Genomic DNA, 24,719 nt, shown 5'->3' with positions numbered 1-24,719 from the left:
CCACAACACGTTTAGATGTTCCTTTAATGACTTTGTGGGTCTTGTAGGCTTGAGGAGTATCAGAGTGATACACCAGCAGGGGTTTCACCTCGCAATCCCCACTGTCATTTGCACAGAATGCAAGGGTAAGCCTGTCCTTCATAGGCTTATGCCCAGGTAGCCTCTTTCCTTCAGCCATGATGTACGTTCGACGAGGCTTTTTTTTTTTTTTTTCAAAAAAGCCGTCTCGTCGCAATTGAAGACTTGCTGGGGACTGTAGCCTTCCCGTACAGTCAACTCGTCGAACGTCTTCACGAAGGCTTCGGCTGCTTTAGTGTCCGAGCTTGCAGCTTAGACATGACACACCACTGAATGAATGCCTGAGCACCTCTTGAATTTTTCAAACCACCCACAAGAAGCCTTGAACTCTGGGGGTTCCTGCTTCGATGTTCCTTCTCCTGCGTCGGCTTCGGCTTCAGCCTGAGCAAACACAAGATCACCAAAAATGACGCTGACTTTCTGGCAGATTATCACTTCGGTGTCTCCAGCCATTTCTTTGTCCTTTATCCAGACAAGCAGCAGTCTTTCCATCTCATCGTGGACGTGGCTCCTCTTGCTGGAGAAAACAGTCATGCCCTTAGAAGGTGTTGCTGCTTTGATAGCTGCCTTCTGCTTCAGGATCATTCCTATCGTAAACGGATTTTGGCAATATTCCTTCGCGAGCACACTTAACCGCATGCCAGCCTTGTATTTCTTGAATATTTCCATCTTCATCTCCATGGAAAGCATCATCCTCTTCTTTCCCTTGACATCAGCTACTTTCTAAGGACCCATGGCTAATAATGTATTGTAAGCATCACACACGATAACAGTACATACTGTAAACTTGTTACGAAAGCGAAATCACAAACACTAAGTCAATGGGTATGATACCGCTGCCGGAACGAAAAGACATAGGAACACCAATGCGTAGATGGGATTCAGTACAGTAGATGCTGACCAATAGGAAAGCAGGATCTCATGGTGGTAACCAATGGGAACGCAGGAGGATGGTAGTGAGTTTATGGGCTGGCGGCGCACGAATTTTAAAATCCGACTCTGATACGGTCTGGCTCCCACTCCGTACCACCTTCCGTTGTCCGAAACATTTTTCGTGATCCAAGTCATAAAATTCTTCGCATCCCCTTTCGTGAAGTGAAAATTTCGTAAGCCGATCCTTTCGTAGCTAGAGGTTTGACTGTATTTAGAATAATAAAAATATAAAATTAAAGCCAGTTGGTGGCGCATTTAGTACGTACGTGTGTACTCTCCGGCGGCTTAAAACAAAATAGCTACATGGTGAGGTGGAAGTGGGGTTGGGCCTTCCCCTACCTACCAGTAAGGACATCTTGTTATAAATTTTAACAGTACATTTCCATCTTATCTGAAATTTTACTCCTATTAAAGGACGAGTGTTTAATCCGTGTTGGTGTAAACAGAGATTTACATAGAGCACTTGTCTTTGTTGAAGCATACGGGGTAACTGACAGCTTTTGATTATACTCCACGTCAAGAGAGCTGCATTTAGAAGGTGACATTTGAAAGTTAAGAAGAGTAAACAATAATGCATCTATACCCCCAAACAGAAACAACCAAAATTTTATTTTGGGATAGTTAAGGTATAGAAATAAAAGGCATAAAGAATATAATTTTATTTGCATTCATTTACATCACAGTATATGAATATTTCAATTATTGTGTTATCAAACTAAAGTAGTTAAATTTTTCCAATTCCCTGACACAACAGTGACTAAAAGCAAGAAGAAAAGATCTTCCTACCTTTGGGGTTAAGGTATCTTCCTTAAATAAAGACATAAAAATATCTTGAACCAATGCATTTGTGCCATAACAGGAGAGAAGGATTTTTGTACATATGATTAAATCTTTATAAAAAACAAATCATAATTGTTTTCTATATAACGCTATAAAAGTAATTTACAATCACATTAGGCCAATGGTCATGCACTTGGCGGTTCCTGCTGCCGCTGAATGGTGAACACTTGATATCACACATTGAGAGCCACTGAATTATTCTACAGAGAAATTATTTTCTTTATTTCAATAAACAATTCTAGAAACTAACACTGACCATTCACTAGGGAAGTGCCTTCTGTGGTTCTACACTTAATCACTGATACTTATTATCAGATAACGAGGATGACAATAAGTTTCTATCGTACTACGTTCAATGAATTTTGCAATTTGTTTCATCAGTTTTGGCGCCTACTGTAAAACTCGTAATTCCCTATTTTTCTTCCCTTCTCTCCTCATGATTGGTTTTCGATGCAATCTCTTATTGTTGTTATTATTATTAGCCAAGACAATCGTAATTGGAAAAGCAAAAGGCTACTAGCCCCAGATCTTTAAGAGAGACTGCGGCCCAGTATAGAAAGAAAACCGAAAAGTAACAAACTATAAATGGAAAGTAATAAAATAGAATTATTAAATATATTAAGATCAGTAACAAAAAAAGTCATAAGTTATGAAATGAGACTGATATCAATCTGTTAAACAGAAGAGCATCTGACACAACTGTGAACTTATGAAGTTCTGCCAATTCAACTACCAGATTAGTAAGATCACTCCACAATCTGGTAAGAGAAAACTTATAGAATACTGTTTATTATTGAGCCATATAATTAAGAAGAATTACCTACATAGTACTAGGTAATGGATGGTACAATCTAAAAAGATCTGTATGATAAGTATTATGAAAAATCTTATTCAAAATGTACAAAGAACTAACTGAACAATGGTGCCAGAGATTAATATTCAGATCAAAAATAAAGAATGTGATAGACTGAAGGTTTTTATCCATCAAATTACGATAAGTAAAAAACTTAAGGCCTAACATGAGAACTATTACAAAGTACAGAAAATGAAAGGAAACATTTACAAATGCAGTTTTACACTTCATAAGATAGTTGAAAAATTGTGATGTGGTGGAGGTTTTAGACTGCCTGGCTCTTATAGCCAGACACAGTAAATATATTATAGAGTCTTAAGGAATCTCCTAATCTCTATCAAAAAAAAATCTCAGCTAGTTATTTCTTTATATCATACTGACAAATTTTGGCAAGGCAATTTTTTCTTTTTAGGTAATAAAAAAATAATTTGTTTAAACTTGTACCATACCATAAAACATGGTAAATTCTATAAAAATTATTTGATTTACACCTAATTTTTGGTAAAAGCACCCTTTCATATATTTTTAAATATATACAGTATATAAAATTATCAACAATCAAATATTAATCTAATTAAAAAATCAAAATTAATCTAATTAAAAAATCAAAATTAATCTAATTAAAAAATCCCCTTTTAATGGATAAAGGTTAAAATTTAAGATTAGGTAAAAGAATACTTTCAGAGCAAATGTTGTCAATAATGTTATACACTATTATCACTTATACTGCATAGGCAGTTTACAGTGTTAGACACACAAAAGTACTGTACATATTGTACATTATTAGGCACAAAAAATATAGTATACAATATTACAAGAAGTACATTCTTCTATTTACCTCATTGTTCATATCCATTCTTACTGCGTCCAAAAGGTCACTTTGTGATGGCTTATTTCCAACTTTGCAAAGATCATGTAGATGAGTTTTACCCCTGGAAAGTAAATATAATATTTAAATCAAACTCATAAAAATCAACACTTCTAAAAAATAATTAGTATTCTTTCAGGAAATAACTATCATTTACATTAGCCTATGTTGTGGATCTTCACCAACCCTAGATACAACAATTCTGGATAAAAAGAAAAACTTGATAAAGCTGAATAGTCGAAGCATGCAAAAGTGCCAGGGATTGATGGATTCCAGGCAAGGAGGAGCCTAAAATCTTGCACAGTATAGATTAACACTCTGAGGATCTGACATTGCAAGCTCATGTAGCTTCATAGAAATTTTATTCAGGTTTATAAGTCAATTTTAAGTTTCTCTCCATCTTTATTTCTACGTCAGTTATGCTACAAAACTTCAACACAAGTACAGTACGTTGATAAACCTTAGTCTCCAACTCAAGAGGCCGAGAAGGCTGTTCCTCTCTACCACTTTCATGCCTTGAGAGATGAGGGGCAAGAGTTCTCAAATCCACAGATTTGACTGCCAGCTTCATAAATGGCCAAAATGCCACATCTGACCAGTCCAGCTCCAGAAAAGACCCAGGCCTTAGTGGGCCATCTTAGTGTCGCACAATGACTAAGGCCCTCCCTGAAGGCAGAAACAAGGTCGCCTCTCTCTCTCTCTGACAGTTGCACCAACAAATCAATGCCAAGGAATACTCTGACTCAAGATTGCTCGTCTCCATCGGCCACCGCTCCAAGAGTAAGTGTCTAAGTGGCAGAGGAATCCCGAGTACCCTCCTATGCAGCAGGGGCAGAGGATATGGCAGGTTGCTCTAGCAATTCCTCCTCCCCACTAGGAATACAACGAAGAATGCAATTATTCTGTCTCAAAGACCAAACCGGCAATGTAATCGAGGACTGAAGAAGGCCCTGGAAGACTGACAATAGCGGGGAAAGAATCCATGGCACTGAACAATGCAGATGGAAGGAGTGCGTGTACTCTTGCCTCTGTTGGATGGGATGGAGGGAGGGATGACCCTCTGACCCCCAACTCTTGGTCTTCTACTACACACAAGAGCGCAGTCATAGCTTAAAGTAGTGCCAACCTCTCAACTCGCTCTACCGAAATGTTGTGGGTTGAGGGAGGAGGAGTAGTCAAATGTCCAGGTAAAAAGGGGAGATAGAGAGTGCCGAAGATTCTACAACCATCGAAGAATAAAAAGTGTACAGGGCTGTACACTCCTGTCCCAACTGGCTACTAGGATAGCTGGAGATCCCAAGTCACAACCACCAGGGCCCTACACGTCTCACCAAGCTACAGGGGTATCCAGGGACCCAAACCACGACTCCAGGGGATGTGACGAGCAATCACCCCATTTATCAGTATCGTTGGGCCCCTTGCTAACCTGTCCCACCTGGCTTTCAGAGGTAGCCAGGGCCCTGAGCCCCAAAGGACCTTTCCTTTCTGCCTTGAGAGTGGAGGGAGCAAGATTGTTCTCCGATCCGCAGATTTTATAGCGAAGCTCAATCCATGGCTAAACTAAGATCTGACCAGGCCAACTCCAGGGATTATCTGGGCCTTTGAAGGATCACTGAAGTGCTGCTCAATGACTAAAACCCTCCCTAAAGATGAGCTAAGGTTGCCTTCCTCTGTCCGTTGCACCCATGTATGAGTGAAAGGACTTCCCACCAAAGAACACTCTTAACTCAAGATTATCTGCCTCTGCCGGCACCAGTTCAAGGCCCACTGTCTTAGGGGCAGACATACGATAAGTACCCTCCTTCCCAGCTGGGCCATTGGGTACAACAAGTATCTCCAAGATGTTATCCCCCCCCAAAAATACAATTTTTCTATCCCAAGGACCAAACTAACAATGTAATAAACTCTTAAAAGACTTTCTCAAGCAAATTTCCCCAACCGAATGTGTTTCTTGAAGAAGGAAAAGTAAATTAGCAATCAAGTATTGCAGGTTTAGGAAGGAGTAGGAGTCTAATGTCAAGGTGGGAAAGTGGAGAGTGGCGAAGTTCCTTCATTAATTGGAGAACAGGTGTGAGGAGCTGAGCCTTACATTTCAGTCCCACCTGGCTAAGCGAATAGTCGGGGATCTTGAACCAGAACTCTAGGGGTAATGGCATGGGACCGTACATGCCTCATTCATCTGGCCACCTGGGTAGCCGGAGACCCGAGGGGCACATAGTGCAGGAATGTGTTATGGGATATTAGCCCCCTTGATGCCAAACACACGGCCGTGGCTCTGTCCGCTATGTGGACGGGTGCTGTCAAACAATCCCCCTTCCTCTGAAAGAGAGGCTTTGTTAAAGCCTGGACTTCCCTTTCTTTTTTTCCCTTCTCCATAGATGAAGTGTCAAAATAAGAGTAAAAAATCAATTTCTTGAAAAAAGAACGGCCTTGTTTCTCTCTTTTAACAACCCTCACCTCAGGTTCTGCAAGGAGAGGTGTCGATTTCTTAGCAACCAACAACAACGACGTTCCCCTTAGGGGAGATATAACAGGGGTTGCTCCAACAGGAACCGCACCTCTGGGAAACACTGTCACGGGCTAAGGATAGGCACACTCGCAGAGGCCTGCGGTACAGCCATAGACAGCAAAGGGGAAGAAGGCAAATAGAGGTAACAGGGTTAGGGCAAACACACAAATTACAGGGTTAAAGGCGATGTACGAGGAATACCCAGCAACATGTTCTTTTGGCCACATGGCCACCCTACACCTAAGGGAAGAACCACTATGGACATCACAGAAGTCATTAACATGGGGGAAACACTGACTATGCCCTTCAGAACTGCTGTTACCAAGAGAAACACTGACACTGGGGATCATGGGTGACAGATAGCCTTAGCTTCCTGCTCCCTAACAGGTCATAAGGTCAACCTGAAAGACCTGAAGAGGGCCAAGCCTTCCTTAAGTCAAACTTGTCATGAGTGGTATGCACAAACAGAGAAGAGCAGCCAACATCTATGGGGGTACAGTAAACACTGGTGGAACCCTACACAACACTAGAACATGAAAAACTTGCCAAAGTAGCTCTAAGAGCTCCATGCTCTTGACGCATATTCCCCAGAGACTGAGCTAGAAACACAAGCAGAGGAGTGATGGTAACAGACGTACTTTGCCCCTCAATGAGTGGAAGGTTAAATAAGTTCTTTTCCTCTCCCTCAAAGTACATGTCTGTCATTGCACAGGAGACAACGACCTAATTCAGCACAAGGGGATGATTACAAACAATCATGACCCTGCAACAATCACAGAGAGAGCAGATCTACTGTCAGTTTAACAAAACCAGGATGTAAAAGACTACGATTTCCCACATGTATGAATCTCAATTCACAACCATAGCATTTAACAGCCAGCATTCACTCCCTACAACAAAAAAAAGAGGAAAAGTTTAATTAAAGGCGTAACAGCACATCTGTACTCGTCGCACCTGAAAACGTAAGTGTGATCTTTCGGCAGGTAAGGGGATGGAGCTCCTATGCTCACTCTCGCTCTTCACCTGTTGTTGACTACCTTGTTAATGATTTCAACAGCTGTTCCAGATTGTGGTGAAATCATATTCTGTACTTGAAGGACAAAAGGTTTGTCTACATGTAGAACAGAATATGGTGCAAACAGACATTGAAAAAATAATAAAGTGAAGTACAGACAGCCCTCTTTTATCGGGGGTTCTTTCTATGCAGTTTCGTTTCTTTTGCAGCCAAGAAAAATGCAATACCTATTAAATAAAAATTCTCATAAAAATCGCGATAAAACTCAAGCTGGGTGATGATTTCAAATAGCCCGCGCTCCTTTACACTAGGAGCGCAGCACGCCAGTACCTATTTCTACACCCAGCTGGTCCTAGCTCTCTCTGTACAGTGTATATCCATTTACTGTGGTAAAAAAAACTACAACTATATTTGAAATAAACCAGATTTTGATTAAACTGGTGTTTCACTAACTGTATCCAATAATAATGCATGTAATATTCCCATTTTAGTATCGTATTTATGATTAAAAACATAGCGAATTATAATCTTATGCATTACTTACATTCAAATCAGGTTATCAGCCCTGTGTAGTCCGTCGTCAACCTCAATTTTCAGATTAAATATGACAAATTCGGAGATAATTTGTATTTTTCCTAACCATACAAACCTTAGCTATTTACATAGGGTTTACTTTCGACGTAGCTGAAAAGACAAGCCATTAGAATTTAACGAGGGTGTATTACCCTCGCGCTAGTTAGCAAGGGGGTAGGGGAGTGGTACCCCTACCCCCCTGACACACCGGTGAACTGCTTCACTTCACTTAGAGGTAGGACTTGCCTTGGGGGACAGGGCTGGCGGGCAAATATGTGTAAATAGCTAAGGTTTGTATGGTTAGGAAAAATACAAATTATCTTCGAATTTGTCATTTGTTCCGTAACCGAAATACAAACCACACTATTTACTTGGGGTGACTTACCCTTAGGAAGGGTGGAATGTCCCCAGCCTTACTGGCTTTGGCTTACCCGGGGACTCAGAATCCGAGTGAGCAGCACTCGAGAAAAAGAATCCCTGCACCTCGCAAGTTTCTTGCTACGCAAGAAACGTGCGGCCTACATAAGCTTGTGTGTCGAGGGAAGAAGTATGACTTGTCCTAGGAAGTCGACCTGAAGTCCTTTAGCTGGAATTCTAGGCTAGGACGTTCTCAATACCACCTCATCAGGGTATGGGGGACGCGACAGTATTAACTCCGTACTAGGAACACAAGGAAGCATGGTTTACCTGCAGAGGTTTAAGGTCAGCTATGCAGAGAACCCAGGATGCTGCTTTCCCCAAGAGAGGGGAGGATGAAGAAAGAAGTATGGGCCAGACATACTTCTTTCATTCATGCAGTCTAAAACCGGGTAACAATGCCCTCAACCTTCTGCTACCTGTCCAATAAGGAGCCTGAGGTTAGACCAGCTGTTGTGTAGCCACCACAGGGCCGATAGAGAACGTATCGAGGCTCCAGTGGGTCACGTCCTGCAGGTAGTGGGCTGTGAAGGTCTTTGGACGCTTCCAGACTCCAGCTTGTAGCACCTGCGTCACAGAGTAGTTTCTCTTGAAGGCCAGGGACGTTGCGATGCCTCTGACATCGTGTGCCCTAGGGCGACGTGACGGAGGAGGATCTGGATTCAGGGCGTGATGGATGACCCTTTGAGTCCAGGCTGAAAAGGCATTCTTGATGACCCTCCTCTCTATCCTCCCTGTGCTCCCAAACAGGGCTTGCACGTGAGGACGAACTGCTGCTGTTCTTTAAGATAACCCCTCCGAATCCTTACGGGGCATAGTAGGAGAAGGTCTCGGTCATCTATTACAGAACGGAGACTCGAAATCCTGAAGGAGTCGACCGAAGGTCCGGGACTCCCAGATTTTGAGTCTAGTAACCAACTCAGGGACGAACCTGAACGTTACCTTCACCTATCCTCTTGAATGGGCGACGTCGTACGAGAGACCATGAAGTTCGCTGACACGCTTGGCTGAGGCCAGAGCGAGCAGGAGCACCGTCTTCCAAGACCGGTGACGATCAGAAGCCTGGCGTAATGGTTCGCAAGGAGATCTCTTAAGAGCCTGAAGTATGTTCCATGGAGAAGGTCTCACTTCAGACTGGGGGCAGGTAAGTTCGTAGTTTCGTATGAGCGAAGAAAGATCCAGCGAGGAGGAAATTCCTTTCAGCCTGAAGGCCAGGCTAAAGGCTGAGCGATAGGCTTCCACCGCCGAGACCGAAAGGCGCATTTCTTCCTGCCGATATACAATGACTCCGCTATTGCTGGAATAGTGGCATCAAGGGGAGAGGTACCTCTCCCACAACACCAACCACAGAAAGACTCTCCACTTTGCCTGGTAGACCCCTGCGGATGACTTTCGCAGGTGTCGAGACATACGCTCCGCAACTTGTTGCGGAACGCCTCTCTCTGTGAGGGGATGCTGGATGGTCTCCAGGCGTGAAGCCGAAGCGATGCTACGGCTTGTGGTAGATGTTGCAGTGTGGTTGTTTGAGTAGCTCGTGTGGTGGGGGAAGCTCTATCAGGAGTTCCGTCAGGAGATGCAGAAGTTCCGGGAACCACTCTGCATGATGCCGCAGAGGAGCTATCAAAGTCATCAACAGGTTGACCGATAGTCTGGTCTTGTTGAGCCCCCTTCTCAACAGACAGAACGTAGACGTCGATGTTGTCCCACCGTGTAGGAAGGCATCTTGTCAGAGTGCCTTGGGGTCTGGGACTGGGAGTAGTATAGCGGCAGCTTGAAATTCAAGGCTGTCGCAAACCGGTCCACAAGGTCAGGACCTGTTGGCTACCAGGGGGGGCCGAAGACCACTCGGTACTCTCTCTGTGAAGCCCTACTCAGACTGTCGGAGAGCACATTCCTTTGTCCGGAATGAAACGAGCCGATAGGGTATGAGTGGACTTCGGTTCATCTCAGTATCTCTACTGCAAGATGAGAAAGTTGATATGAAAAGGTACCTCCCTGCTTGTTGAAACAAAAGGCACTACCATGGAGTGTCGTCCACGGAGTGACTCGCCAGGGTCTGTTGGAAGTATTGAGGGGCCAGACTACGGCCTTCATTCCTAGCAGATTGATGTGGAGGTACCCTTCTGGTTCTGACCATAGGCCTGATTCAGAACGTGGACGCCCCCCCCCCCCCTTGTTTTGACGAGTCCGAGAACAGCATCAAATGCGGGGAAAGGGCGAGAAGATCCATTACCCTGCAAAGGTTTCCATAGATCAACTACCACAGCAGGTCCATTCGTTCCGCAGGTCCCAAAGGGACCAGAATGTCCGTGGAATCGTTGTCTTGATTCCACCGGGACTTGGGCCGCCGATGCAGGGATCTCATCCTGAGGTGGCCGTTGGAACTAGCTTGGCCAAGGAGGAAAGGTGACCAGGAAGCGTAACCAAGATTGGGCTGGAAGCTCTCCTCGTCTGAGGAAAGGTTCTGCGACTCTCCTCAGCCTTGCTATCCTGACATCTGATGGGAAGGCTTGGAGATTGGAGTCTAATATCATGCCTAGATGTCCCAGTTGTTGAGATGGAAGCAAAGAAGACTTCTCAAGAATTACCATGATCCCTAGATCTTGGCAAAGTTCCAGAAGCTTGTCTCGGTATTGAAGAAGGGTCGATTCCGAGACTGTCTGGGATAGCCAGTCATCCAGAAAACGAAGGAGATGGATGCCGCTCCTGTGTGGCCGTGAAGATAACAGGGTAAACATTCTGGAAGACACCTGCGGTGCTGCGGGGAGATCGAAACACCGTACCTTGAACTGGTATATCTTATTGTCTAGGCTGAATTTCAAGTACTTCCTGGAAGACGGATGGATTGGGATCTGGAAGTACCCGTCCTTCAGATCCAGTATGCACATGAAGAGTTGTGGTCACACTACAAGCCTGATTGACTCTGCTGTTCCATGCTGAACGAAGTTTGTTCGACAAACTTAATCAGGGCTGAGAGGTTGAGACAGGTTTCCAGCCTTCAGACGCTTTCTTACAAGAAAGGGTTGACTGAAGAAGCCGGGGGGGGGGGGGGGGGGGAGCCATCGATGACCTTTTGGAGAGCCTCCTTCTAGAGCATGGTCTCGATTTCTGCCCGAAGGGCTAGCCCCTTTGCCGATCCCATGGCATAGGAGCTCAGCGACACTGGATTTGCTGTCAGTGGAGGTAGAGATGTAAAGAACGGGACGCGATATCCTTGGCTGATCACGGAGATCGTGCAGGAATCGGCCCCGAGTTGCTGCCACCTGAGCGCGCAACCTTGGGCATCCCCCCACTGGGGACCATGCAGGGGGGTTGCCAATCCTAGCGTTTGCGGCCTCAGCCGCTCCCTCAGGATTATTGCCTCCCCAGAAGGACTTCCCGCCCTTCTTGTCTCTGACAGGAGGGGGCTGCTGTTTAGACACCTTGTCTTAGCTGGCGGGGCCGGTTCCGATGTCCTAGGCTGACGAGGCTGTTGTTGTTGAGGCGCTGGAGGCTTGTAGGGTCTGGATGCAAGCGCCTTTAGAGGAGCGAACCGTGATTCGCTTTCTCCACCTCTCAGCTGTCCGTTCCCTGTCCTTGGGCTCAAAACAAGGTCTTTCCAAGAGTGGAAGAGTGTCTGAGCTTGCCGACATCCATGGTTGGGACTTCCGAGAGGAACCTCTCGGTCACTGCATCTCAATGCTTCAACATCTAGTTTGCCCACAAGTTCGAAACTTGGTGAGCCGGGAAACGATGGTGCTCGTGCCCGAGAGGAGGAAAGTTTCCATGACCTTCCTGGAGCTCTCCTTGGACAAATTCTCGGATCGCAACAGGATGCCCAGAGATCCAAGCCAGACAACCAGCCACGAAGTGGCCCGCATGGCACACTTTGCGGCTTTCTCCTGGCTTAAGATCTCCGAAGACGAGAATGTCACCTGCCGGGCGGAGAAATTCTCGAGAGAAACTCCCTTGGGAGACCCTTCCACGGAATGGTGGAGAGGAAGGGCTAAATCAGGTTCCCCCATGATCTCGAAGTACCTCCTCTGCTGACAGCTGACAGACTCAGTGTCAGCGACTCCCACTAGGGGAAAGGGAATCGAACGATCCTGAGGAGTAGAGATGATGGGGCCTGCCTGAAAGGAAGGAGAAGAATGTTGGCCAGACCTCTCTGAAGATTCTTCCTGCTCTTGTACATGCCACGCTCTGCGTTTTCGGGGAGAAGATCGTGATCTGGAAGTACGCGCCCCAGAAGACTCGCCAGGTTGCCCATGTTGCGATAACCCTACGGGAATAGCGGTCGAAATCACACTGGCGCTCGCGCGATGGCAAATCGTTGGTTCGCGCGCGGGCGAACGTGGGTGTGCCCGCGCGCGGGCGTGCAGGCGAAAGTGCGCGTGGGCGCGCAGGTGAGGGCGAGCGCTGGAGGTCGGGAGACCGATGGCGTGTAGGGGAGCGATGACGCGATGGCGCGTTTTGGCGAGCGATGGCTCGCTGGCGGGAATCGCGCTGGCGCTCGCGCGATGGAAAACCGTTGGTTCGCGCGCGGGCGAACACAGGTGCGCGTGTGTGTGGGCGCGCGGTCATAAGGGCGAGCGCGGGCGGCCGGGAGACCGATGACGCGTAAGCGAGCGATGGCTCTTAGGCGGTCGAAGGCGCGTTGGCAGGCGATGGCGCGTGGGCAAGCGATGGCGCGTGGGCAAGCGGTGGCGCGTTGGCGAGCGGTGGCGCGTTGGCGAGCGGTGGCGCGTAGCGACCGATTGCGTACAGGAGAGTTAACACGTGGGCGCGTAGGAAACCTACGACAATTGAAGCGTTGGCGCGTTGAAAACGCTTGCGCGCAGGCGAAGAATCGCGCGGGCGCGTAGGAGATCGCTGGCGCGTAAGGAGAGCCCAGGGGTGCCTGTGAGCGCCTGTGCGCTAGCTTAGGTGTCTCCTGGGCGGCGCGGTGTGAAGTGGAGGCGTGCTGGCGCGTTGGCGTGCTTGAACTGGAACCGCGCGTGGGCGCGCTTGGCGCGAAACTTGAGAAGGGCGCTGCGAGTCCAGAAGAACCTGTGAGCGCCTGCGCGCTAGCGAAGGAACTTCTTGAACTGCGCGTGACGAGGCAGGAACCAGGAGATCGTAGAAGCGTAGTTGCGTGGCCAGAAGAAATGCGCGGCCAGACGATATCAGCAAGGGTGCAGAACCAGAGAGATTGTCAGCGAGGAGGTGAAGGAATAACTCCTTGCCTGCGCCCAGATCCGAAGATCTCCGAAGACGAGAATGTCACCTGCCGGGCGGAGAATTTCTCGAGAGAAAAACTCCCTGGGGAGACCCTTCCACGGAATGGTGGAGAGGAAGGGCTAAACCAGGTTCCCCTATGATCTCGAAGTACCTCCTCTGCTGACGGCTGACAGAAGCAGTGTCAGCGACTCCCGCCAGGGGAAAGGGAATCGAACGATCCTGAGGAGTAGAGATGATGGGGCCTGCCTGAAAGGAAAGAGAAGAATGTTGCCCATATCTCTCTGAAGATTCTTCCTGCTCTTGTACGTGCCATGCTCTGCGTTTACGGGGAGAAGATCGTGATCTGGAAGTACGCTCCCCAGAAGACTCGCCAGGTTGCCCGTGTTGCGATAACCCGACAGGAGTAGCGGTCGAAATCACCCTGGCGCTCGCGCAATGGCAAATCGTTGGTGCGCGCGGGCGAACGTGGATGTGCCCGCGAAAGTGCACGTGGGCGCGCAGGTGAGGGCGAGCGCTGGAGGTCGGGAGACCGATGGCGTGTAGGGGAGCGATGGCTCGTTGGCGAGCGATGGCGCGTTTTGGCGAGCGATGGCTCGCTGGCGGGAATCGCGCTGGCGCGATGGAAAACCGTTGGTTCGCACGTGGGCGAACACAGGTGCGCGGTCGTAAGGGCGAGTGGAGGCGGCCGGGAGACCGATGGCGCGTAAGCGAGCGATGGCGCGTAGGCGGGCGAAGGCGCGTTGGCGAGCGATGGCGCGTAGGCGCGTTGGCGAGCAAGGCGCGTGGCGACCGATCGCGTACAGGAGAGTTAACTCGTAGGAAACCTACGACGTTTGAAGCGTTGGCGCGTAGGAGATCGCTGGCACGTAAGGAGAGCCCAGGGGTGCCTGTGAGCGCCTGTGCGCTAGCTTAGGTGTCTCCTGGGCGGCGCGGTGTGAAGTGGAGGCGCGCTGGAACTGGAACCGCGCGTGGGCGCGTTTGGCGCGAAACTTCAGAAGGGCGCTGCGAGAAGACCCTGTGAGCTCCTGTGCACTAGTGTAGGAACTTCTTGAACTGCGCGTGACGAGGCAGGAACCAGGAGATCGTAGGAGCGTAGTTGCGTGGCCAGAAGAAATGCGCGGCCAGACGATATCAGCGAGGGTGCAGAACCAGAAATCGGCGAGGAGGCGAAGGAATAACTCCTTGCCTGCGCCCAGATCCGAAGATCGTGGGTGCGTGGGCGAACGTTGGAGCGTATTGCGCACATCAGGAAAGGGCGATCAGATGTGCGCCGGCAAGTAGGCGATCGTGGGCGTTCAGGAGACTAGGCGCACATGGCGCGTAGCCGCACAGAAGGTCTCAGAAGAGTTGGCTATCAGGAGTTGATTCAGCAGAAGTCTGGTCCACAGCAGGAGAGCATTTGTGAACTAAGAACGAGGTTGCACAGGTAAAAAAAACCTGGCACCAAAGGGACTTGCTCACATTGTGAGATAAGCCCTTAACCCCGAAGGGACCGGTGGCCCGTTTGGAAAACGGGGTGGAGAGGCGCCCACAACGCTACTGCGTCCAGGAACGGAGAAGGAAGACAAGAAGATCTGGTAGGTGTCGAAGATCGCGAACGAACAGCCGGCAGGTCTAGCGAAGCAAGCTACAACTCTCTGTTCTCGTCGAGGAGGATCCTCTGCGGCTGAAGATGAAGACGACCACGGACAGGAGCACCATCATCAGTCCTCTGAAGAGGAGTCTCTGTTAGTGAACTCCCCCGAGGGGGAGAGACACTCGCAGGAAAGACCGTTGGACTCAGCTGCCCCCTCGGAAGATGTTCGGAGGGGGGAACTGAGCCTTCAGCAACAACAGCAGGGGAGTCCTCCGAAGAGGAGTCTCTATGAGTGTCCTCTCTCGCGAACGAGAGAGGTGAACACTTAGTAGAAGAGACAGGAAGAACTGATGAAGGCGCCCCTTAGGGCCGTTGGATCAGCAAGTTGACCATAAAGAGCAACCCTCCGAAGAGGAGCTCCTGCAGCTGCTCAGCCCCTTGAGCGTAGCTGCAAGTGCGACCGCTCAGCACCAAGAGCATAATCGCACGAACTCCATGGTCCGGCCTTGCAACCGCTCAGCCCCTTGAGCATGGTTACAAAAGCGGTCGCTCAGCACCAAGAGCATAACCGCCCGAGGACCAGAAATTATTAAGGTAAGAGAAGATGCACCCCCCTGAAGGGGAAAAACCTCATACCTGGGAAGGGAACCTCCCTCGGAAGGGAAGTACCCACCCATGGAGGCAAACCTCCTGAGCATTCTATATGAACTAAGGAGCTGACAGTTGTCACGGGAGAACTTCTAGGAGAAGGGACACGCCCAAGACGAAGTCGTAGAGGCGGCGGCAACGGCAGACTCCCCAGGCCCCATCAGGACAGCTCTGCTTCGTTGGCACATTAGGCAAACGAAAAACTAGATAGTTAACTGTGAAAATAAAACAATTAGGTAACATTAATTCCCCCGGGGGAACTCCGAAGAGGAACCCCTGCGGCGGGAAAGAACATAAGAATTAAGCACAGGAATGCGCCCTCCTCCCCCACTGACACTCACGGGAAGGGGGGGAGGTGGAGAACTGTAACAAAACAGAATTATAACAATTATAAATATGTAATTCATCTAAGAATGTTCACTAATAGTAAGAACGAATGAACCCCGAAGGGAAGCGTTTTACACAGAAGCTGAAAAGTTAACAAATACAATTAGATTTAATTAATAAAATAATTGAGACAAAATAAACGGAGTAGCAACTCATCCCGCAACGGGAAGGAAGCTACCGTAATACGTAGTAGTAATAAAAGGGTGAACGACCTCAAGGAGAGAGAGAGAGACCGTAGTCAAACTAAACTCCCAAGTTTCCCACGCTGATAGACGAAGTTCCCCGTAGGGAAGGAGGAACAGCGGAGAAACAGATTAATAAGTAAAGTCCAGCGATGACGATTCCCCACGGCACCCGCCGATGGGAGACCGAAGGACCAAGGGAGAGATCGCGACCCATGAAAAGTCACCGTGGTGGCCTGAGACCACACGGAGAAGTTGTCGTACAATGAGTGGACTTCCTACACATACACAGAGCACAAACACTGAAAAAGAAACTTACTGTATTTCTATACTCAAATATATACATAAACATAAGAATGTTTACATATATATTAAGTATAAGAAAAGTAAGTAATTAAGTAAGACAAAACATTAATGGCTGCCATGCGAGGACGGGACAGAGACGTCTGTTCATTGTCCGAGCCAAAAGTGAAGTGAAGCAGTTCACCGGTGTGTGGGGGGGGAGGGGTAGCTAGCTACCACTCCCCTACCCCCTTGCTAACTAGCGTGGTGGTAATACACCCTCGTTAAATTCTAATGGCTCGTCTTTTCAGCTACGCCGAAAGTAAACCCTATGTAAATAGCGTGGTTTGTATTTCGGTTACGGAACAAATGTATTTTCATATAATTTTATATGCTTTCATTCTTATTTCTACAATAATACGATTTTACGTGCTGTTATGCTTCAAATGGTAGATAGTTGATCTATCATACAAAACATCACTGTTAAGCTCTTAAAGAATGTTATTTTCATTAGTAAAATAAATTTTTGAATTTACTTACCCGATGATCATGTAGCTGTCAACTCTGTTGCCCGACAGAAATCTACGGTCGGGATACGCCAGCGATCGCTATACAGGTGGGGGTGTACACAAAAGCGCCATCTGTGAGCAGGTACTCAAGTACTTCTTGTCAACAAGAACTCAATTTTCTCCTCGGTCCACTGGTTTTCTATGGGGAGGAAGGGCGGGTCCTTAAATTCATGATCATCGGGTAAGTATATTCAAAAATTTATTTTACTAATGAAAATAACATTTTTCAATATTAATCTTACCCGATGATCATGTAGCTGATTCACACCCAGGGTGGTGGGTGGAGACCAGCATACATGTTAACAAAGAAGCTAAGTATCCCGTATCTTATTTTAGCCGTTATTCAAAATAACAAACATAAAATAAATAAGTACCTGGTAAGGAAGTCGACTTGAACCATTACTCTGCCTTTTTAAGTACGTCTTCCTTACTGAACCTAGCGATCCTCTTAGGATGCTGAGCGACTCCTAGGTGCTGAAGTATTAAGGGCTGCAACCCATACTAAAGGACCTCATCACAACCTCTAATCTAGGCGCTTCTCAAGAAAGAATTTGACCACCCGCCAAATCAACCAGGATGCGGAAGGCTTCTTAGCCTTCCGGACAACCCAGAAATATTTCAAGAGAAAGATTAAAAAGGTTCTGGAATTAGGGAATTGTAGTGGTGGAGCCCCCACCACTACTGCACTCGTTGCTACGAATGGTCCCAGAGTGTAGCAGTTCTCGTAAAGAGACTGGACATTCTTAAGATAAAAGACGCGAACACTGATTAGCTTTTCCAAAAGGTTGCGTCGAAAATATTTCGCAGAGATCTATTTTATTAAAAGGTCACGGAAGTTGTGATAGCTCTAACTTCGTGTGTCCTTACCTTCAGCCAAGCTTGGTCTTCCTCATTCAGAAGGGAATGAGCTTCTCGTATTAACAGTCTGAAAATAATAGGATAAAGAATTCTCTGACATAGGCAAAGATGAATTCTTAACTGAACACCATAAAGCTTCAGACGGGCCTCATAAAGGTTTTTAAAATAGAACTTAAGAGCTCTACAGGACATAATACTCTTTCTAGTTCCTTTCCAACCATATCGATAAGTTTGGAATAACGAACGATATTGGTCAAGGCCGAGAAGGCAGCTCGTGTTTGGCTAGAAAACCAAGATGTAGAACATGTAGCCGTTTCGGATGAAAAACCGATGTTCTTGCTGAAGGCATGAATCTCACTGACTCTTTTAGCTGGTAAAGCATATCAGGAAAAGAGTCTTAAAGGTGAGATCTTTCAGGGAGGCTGATTGAAGTGGTTCGAACCTGTCTAACATAAGGAATCTTAGAACCACGTCTAAATTCCAACCAGGTGTAACCAAACGACGCTCCTTCGTGGTCTCAAAAGACTTAAGGAGGTCCTGTAGATCTTTATTGTTAAAAAGATCTAAGCCTCTGTGACGGAAGACTGATGCCAACATGCTTCTGTAACCCTTGAAAGTGGGAGCTGAAAGAGATCGCTCTTTTCTCAGATATAAGAGGAAGTCAGCTATTTGAGTTACAGAGGTACTGGTCGAGGATACGGATACTGACTTGCACCAGTTTAGGAAGATTCCCCACTTCGATTGGTAGACTCTAAGGGTGGATGTTCTCCTTGCTCTAACAATCGCTCTGGTTGCCTCCTTCGAAAAACCTCTAGTTCTCGAGAGTCTTTCGATACTCTGAAGGCAGTGAGACGAAGAGCGTGGAGGCCTTGGAGTACCTTCTTACGCGTGGCAGACGTAGCAGGTCCACCCTTAGGGGAAGAGTTCTGGGAACGTCTACTAGCCATCGAAGTATCTCGGTAAGTTATTCTCTCGCGGGCCAGAGGGAAGCAACTAGTGTCAACTTTGTCCCAACGTGAGAGGCGAACTTCTGCAGTACCTTGTTGACAAACTAGAACGGAGGGAATGCATATAGATCTAGATGAGACTAATCTAGTAGAAAGGCATCTAAAAGAACCACTGCTGGGTCTGTTGAGAGCCTCTTGGACATCGAGGTTGCGAAGAGATCTATGGTTGGATGGCCCCAGGTGACCCAAAGTCTCTTGCATACATCTCTGTGGAGGGTCCAATATGTTGGAATTATTGTCCCTTCCTACTGAGACAAACTGCTAAGACATTCAAGTTGCCTTGGAAGAAATTTGTTACTAGTGAAAAGTCTAGACCTGTTGAACAGGAGAGGAGGTCACTAGCGAACTCGCACCATGTCAGAGAGTAGGTCCCTCCTTGCTAGGAGATGAACATCAAAGCAGGGAGTTGTCCGTGTTGACCTCCATTACTTTGTCTTGAAGGAGAGACCTGAAGCTTTTCCAGGTCAGACTTACTGCCAGAAGCTTCTTGCAGTTAAAATGCATTGTCCTTTGACGCGAGTTCCATAATCCCGAGCATTCCCTACCGCCTAAGGTCGCACCCCAGCCTACGTCCGATGCGTCTGAGAAGAGAACGTGGTTGGGAGTCTGAACAGTCAGGGGAAGACCCTATAAAAGGTTGATAAAGTCCTTTCCTCAGGTTAGACCAGACTTATCTTCCGGAAACCGGGATCGAGACCGCTTCTAGCATCTTGTCCTTTTCCAGTGAAGAGCTAGATGAAACCGAAGAGGACGGAGGTGTAGTCTTCCAAGTGACACCAAATGCACCACGGATGACAGTGTCCTAACCAGACTCATCCACAGCCTGACAGGGCCGTATTCCTTCTTCAGCATCTTCTGGATGGATAGCAGGGCTGGGGATTGATCTTCTTGTTCAGCCATGTCCTCATCAGAGGGTTCCTCATCCGAAACTGATGAGGAAACGGCAACGGAGTGGGCAACGTCTGACTCGCTGAATCCGGTCGCACTGGTGGATGCGTGACGGAGCCGGACACAAGATCATGGTACTGCTGCACAGTCTGTGAACTGTCAACCATGGGGAAGCGAGGAAGTACAGCGACAACCCGAAACTGTCTAGACTGTCTGGGTAGTACAGACAACCCCTTATCGGGTTGCTGAGGTTGCCGCACTGCGTCACAACAAGTCACCTCTGCTGGTTGTTGAACGTCTTCCCAGTGACACACTGAACGTCCACAACCACCTCCGAGAGAAGCATAACATCAACGTGCGACTGGCAACCCACACTGGGTCGCACCGGTGGAGGAACCATCTCAACTGGCGGACGTGAGTAGGATACCTCAGCGTCAACAGGGCGTACAACCAACCGGTAGGAAGGTCGTTGGCAAGAAGGGTCTTCTCCGTAAAAAATCCTCTATCAAGGACTAAGCTTGGACTGCATGTCTTGCAACAAAGCCCAAGGTCTATGGGAGCAGGTGTGGCAACAGACGGGGTTAGCGACTGAAGCGGAACCATTTACCCTCCCTGGAAGCATGTTATGCTTAAATAAAAGTCCATAGGAGGCTAAGCAGCTTAAGGCTCCTCTCCAAATGACAGAGTCCTCAAGGGAATATCAGAAGGAGGGAGAACAGCACTTTCTCATCTACAGGAACCATATCCGAGAAAAGCTAGGTTCTCTCAGTGAGGGTTTCACTGGTGCAAAAGCAGCAGACCAGAAGGCAACGTTATGAAACTGCTTGACAGTCTGTGAACTGTCAAAAACTGAACTGTCAACCACAACAGGAGCGTGAGGACATACAGCACTGGTGTATAAGTAGCAGACCAGAAGGCAACGTCATGTAACTGTAAGACAGTTTGTGAGTTGGCAACAACCAAAGTTGTGTGGGGAAGCCTCAACTCCTGACTGACTAGTTTGCTGCTGGCGAGTGGCGGTAACCACAGTGTGTTGCGGAGGCTCACGCACGGCAACGGAGTGCTCTGTGTGTGGGAGTCATCATACATCTGGCAGGGTTGACTGTGCATGGGTGGAGGAGCTCTCACAACAAGAGTGTGAGAGCAGGAAGCCATGCCGGGCGCACAACCGTGGGAGGTGTAGGCCCACGGGTGCATCGTCAACCTTCTCCTCAGTCGGAGTGTGGGAGCTGGCAACAACAAAAGCAGAGTGCTGGTGCGTGGGAGGGGCTGCGGTGGGTGAGGAGCATGCGGTATGGTATGCGGAGCATGCTGTAAGGTATGCGGCTCATGCTGCATGGTATGCGGAGCATGCTGTAAGGTATGCAGAGCATGCTGCATGGGCAGCGGAGAATGCCGCATAGTGCTGGAACCCGGCAGCTCTACAGAACCTTCCCACTGCTGATGCGGTAGCTCACGCATGTTAGCAGATGGTGCAGCAAGAACATGCGTCTGGCAGGGGGGACTGCGCATCGGTGGTGGAGCTCTCACAGGTGGAGGGTGGGAGCAGGCAGCCGCAGTATCTGCTGAGCGCACAACCTCGGCGGGTTGTAGGTTAACAGGTGCATTGTCAACCTTCCAGCATGATACTCCTGCATGAAGGAGCAAGCTGAGACTGTATAGTCTGCAGCATGGACCACTAGGGTCTATGAAAGACAACAACAAACGGAGCTACTGTCCGTTGTGACTGAGGGTCTAAAACAGCTGGTGCGGCAACAGACGGAGTTACTGCCTGTTGCGGTACCACCTTGCCTCTCTTGGGAGGTGTGCAGTTGTCGTACTGCAGCGAGTCCGAACTGACCCAGTGGCTACACCTAGGCCGTTGGACTTGCGCGGAAGGGACCGACTTGCACTTAAAAGCTGCAAGATTTGGTCCATGGTTTCTGCGAGAAACCTCTTCCGCAGACGAGGAATAAATGGGCTCTCTCGTCTTTGTGTGGGTGGGGTGATCACGTCGGCAACGTGTGTAGATACACCCGAAACCACGGAGGGAAACGTCTGTTCGTCGATCAAGGCCTGTGGAACCCATAAGTCCTTCGACATTACTTCTCCCCTGGGCTTGGGAGCTTGTAAGAGGTATCGGACTAGGTGAACAACTGGCACGAACAGACGAACCCTCGAACGCAACATTGTAACACTTTGCGCATATCACTTTATCACTTTTGATTTTCTGTTTGCACTTATTTCACTGAACTCGAAACTTTAAGTGGTTTGTACCTGAAACACGCAATCCTATCCTTCATTAAAAGGTAGTAATTGCGAAAACAGTATTACAATGTAACAGAAAAACATAATGAAAGATAAAGAATTCAGTGGCTGGAAAAGAGACTAAACACTAGATCAAATAAACTACGTTTAAAATCTCTCACCGCATAAAGCCTGGGAACAAGAATAAAACTCTAGAAACGTTTTACCTTCTTCCCCTATAGCGACTAGGGAGAAGAGCAAAAAACGAGAACAACGTTACCCGCTTGAACGAAACGTTTATCCTCCTCTCTCTCCCTCCGTCTCTATCTCTCTCTCTCTCTCTCTTGACTTAGAACCTGAGAGATGAGCCCAATTATATATATCGTTAAAACATATTATTTGTTAAAGGAAAAAAACTGAAAGGTTTCCCAAATAAAAAGTTCCTTTATTAGAATTAAAACCATTTAAGCTAAGAAAGAATGAACGAAACGCTAGAATCGGTTTACTCTTACTGCAACGTGAAACCGTGAAATACTCTCTCTCTATCGTAACGATAGAGCGCAAGTTGAACGTTCTGAACGTCAACAACTGCGGAGACTAAACAAAACGTTAGTTCAACTTTGAAAATAGTACGAGACTATCAAAGAAATTCTTTCAAAAACATTAAAATTAAAATAGCATAAATTCTTAACAGGAAAAACGATATGACGGGCTCAATGTTAATTAACTTCGGTTCCAAGTAAGGACCGCCTACTATAGGAAAGGTCGCATATAAACAAACATAAAAATTAATTTTTATAAGTTTATAATAAATGGAAAGTTAATCGAAGAGGCCTATAAATGGCGGAGAGATATAAAATAAATCTATAACTTTGTTAAGCAAGATTACCAAAAACCTAAACACACTTCCGTCTAAGGGAAGGGTGGGTCATAAAAAGTGAAAGAGAGTCTATACTCTCTTCGACACCAACACTTCCGTCTAAGGGAAGGGTCGGCCATTTAAAAGTGAAAGAGAGTCCATACTCTCTTCGTCACCATAATTAAATCAAATTAATTCCAAAAGCTTGCTAAGCTAATGATAAAGCTTCCTGAATAGCGAAGGCTAAACTCTAGAGCAAATACATCACCAAAGCGTGAACAATAACTCCAGAATCAACAGCGTATCCAAGTAGGTCTAGCCGGTGGCACGACAGAGGAAAAATTGAGTTCTTGTTGACAAGAAGTACTTGAGTACCTGCTCACAGATGGCGCTGTTGTGTACACCCCCACCTGTATAGCGATCGCTGGCGTATCCCGACCGTAGATTTCTGTCGGGCAACAGAGTTGACAGCTACATGATCATCGGGTAAGATTAATATTGAAAACCCCTAATTAATATAAAAACAGTCACTGGTGTTTTCAAGGTTCATTCGCTAGGATTAGTGTTAATTATATGAACGTTTACGTTGAATATAAGTGTTTTAAAATGATTTTATATACAGAACTTTAATTCTTATTTATAGTAAAGTAACATGTTTTGTGTGCTTTTGGCGCTATTCCAGTGACGTTATGATTTTGATACTTGTGGCAGACAGACGGAAAGTCAAACAAAATGACTCAAAACTGAATTTTCATTTTCCATGTATTATTTTTGACAACAGACTTAATTTGAAACGACTTAAGTCGAGGTATATCTGTATATTAAGTCTACCCATGCCTTAACATCCCAGAGGGGAAGCAACTGGAGGGAGGGAGAATAAGAACTTGAAATTAATGATGAAAGACATTTAAAAAAGAAATCTAGGTTATCCATTGGTAAAATTCATTGAAATAATAAAACTTTTTTTGGCTATAGGTATAAAGAACCTTTTTAATGTCTTGATTGTTTTACTTAATACTTTTAAATATAACTTATGCTATCTGAGGAAAATTAAATAATGACTTACCTATATGCAGCCCAGTGAGCATAATAGGCAGGAGTGGGTATCGACACTGCTCTAGCACAGCGAGCATAGAGGTGACACATAGCATAGGAAAATGTTTGAAGCTGATCGAGGCTCAAGTCATTATCGTCCCACAGTACACGATAATGTGTTGGCTTACTAGTGCCTTGTATACCCTGAAATTTCAATAGATGGTAAGTTAGGTAAAATTAAAACAATAAAATTACATTAGATCAATTTCAATACAACTGGAAAGAAGTTATTGATATATTTGTAAAATAATCCAAATTCATTCAGTAATACTGAATCAAAAGAATGTCATTAATAAAGCCACAAGAAAAAGTTAATGTGAATTCAAAGACCATTTCATAAAAATGCCTTTAGAAAAGCATGACAGCATTGCATGAAGATTATACGTAAAACCACAGGAGTACAATACAGACTGCCTTTTTTCTATGTGTTGTTGATATTTGGCCCCTTTTCATTACTTTCCTTTCTTGTTTTTCATTTCATTTTTTATTTTTCTTTCCAGACATTAAATGGTAGCATAATATGATTTTATATTTGAATAAGCCAAACCTGTGTAAATATACTGTAAAATACTAATGTCCTACAATATTAACAAGTAATGATTATTATGTAAAGCTTTTAACTTTGGTGAGAGTAATTTTTTTTTTGTAACTATAAATGGTTAGCCTTTTAAGATTTTCTGGTTGTTAGTCCCAGGGTCCTTACTTTACATACAACAATATTTCAGTATGTAAGTGGAAGAATGAGTGTATACGGCTAGAAGCCTCATCCTTAAAGTTTACTAAAAACGACATACTTAGCCCTCTCTGAGCTACCATCTTTAGCTGTAATAAACAATACAGTATATGGTTTTCAGGGC

At 46.5% G+C, this 24,719-nt stretch overlaps 1 protein-coding gene across 2 annotated transcripts in view; it reads right to left on the bottom strand.

Moving 5' to 3' along the window:
* Positions 1-1,655: 1,655 nt before the first annotated feature.
* LOC137654496 (protein argonaute-3-like) overlaps positions 1,656-24,719 on the bottom strand; it is a 188,513-nt gene continuing 165,449 nt past the window's right edge. The window contains exons 15-16 of one of the 2 annotated variants that reach the window (XM_068388165.1): positions 23,834-24,006; positions 1,656-3,636 (exon numbers count right to left, since the gene is read on the bottom strand). In XM_068388165.1, coding sequence (XP_068244266.1) covers positions 3,516-3,636; positions 23,834-24,006 — 294 coding nt within the window. In that variant the 3' untranslated portion in view covers positions 1,656-3,515. The remainder of the gene's footprint in view (positions 3,637-23,833; positions 24,007-24,719) is intronic. The other variant, XR_011046643.1, reaches the window with a different exon arrangement.

This window comes from Palaemon carinicauda, chromosome 15 (assembly GCF_036898095.1).
Source record: "Palaemon carinicauda isolate YSFRI2023 chromosome 15, ASM3689809v2, whole genome shotgun sequence".
NCBI classification, from domain to species: domain Eukaryota; kingdom Metazoa; phylum Arthropoda; class Malacostraca; order Decapoda; family Palaemonidae; genus Palaemon; species Palaemon carinicauda.
The sequence above is the reverse complement of the archived record's forward strand: the minus strand, read 5'-3'. Positions and strand labels throughout refer to the sequence as shown.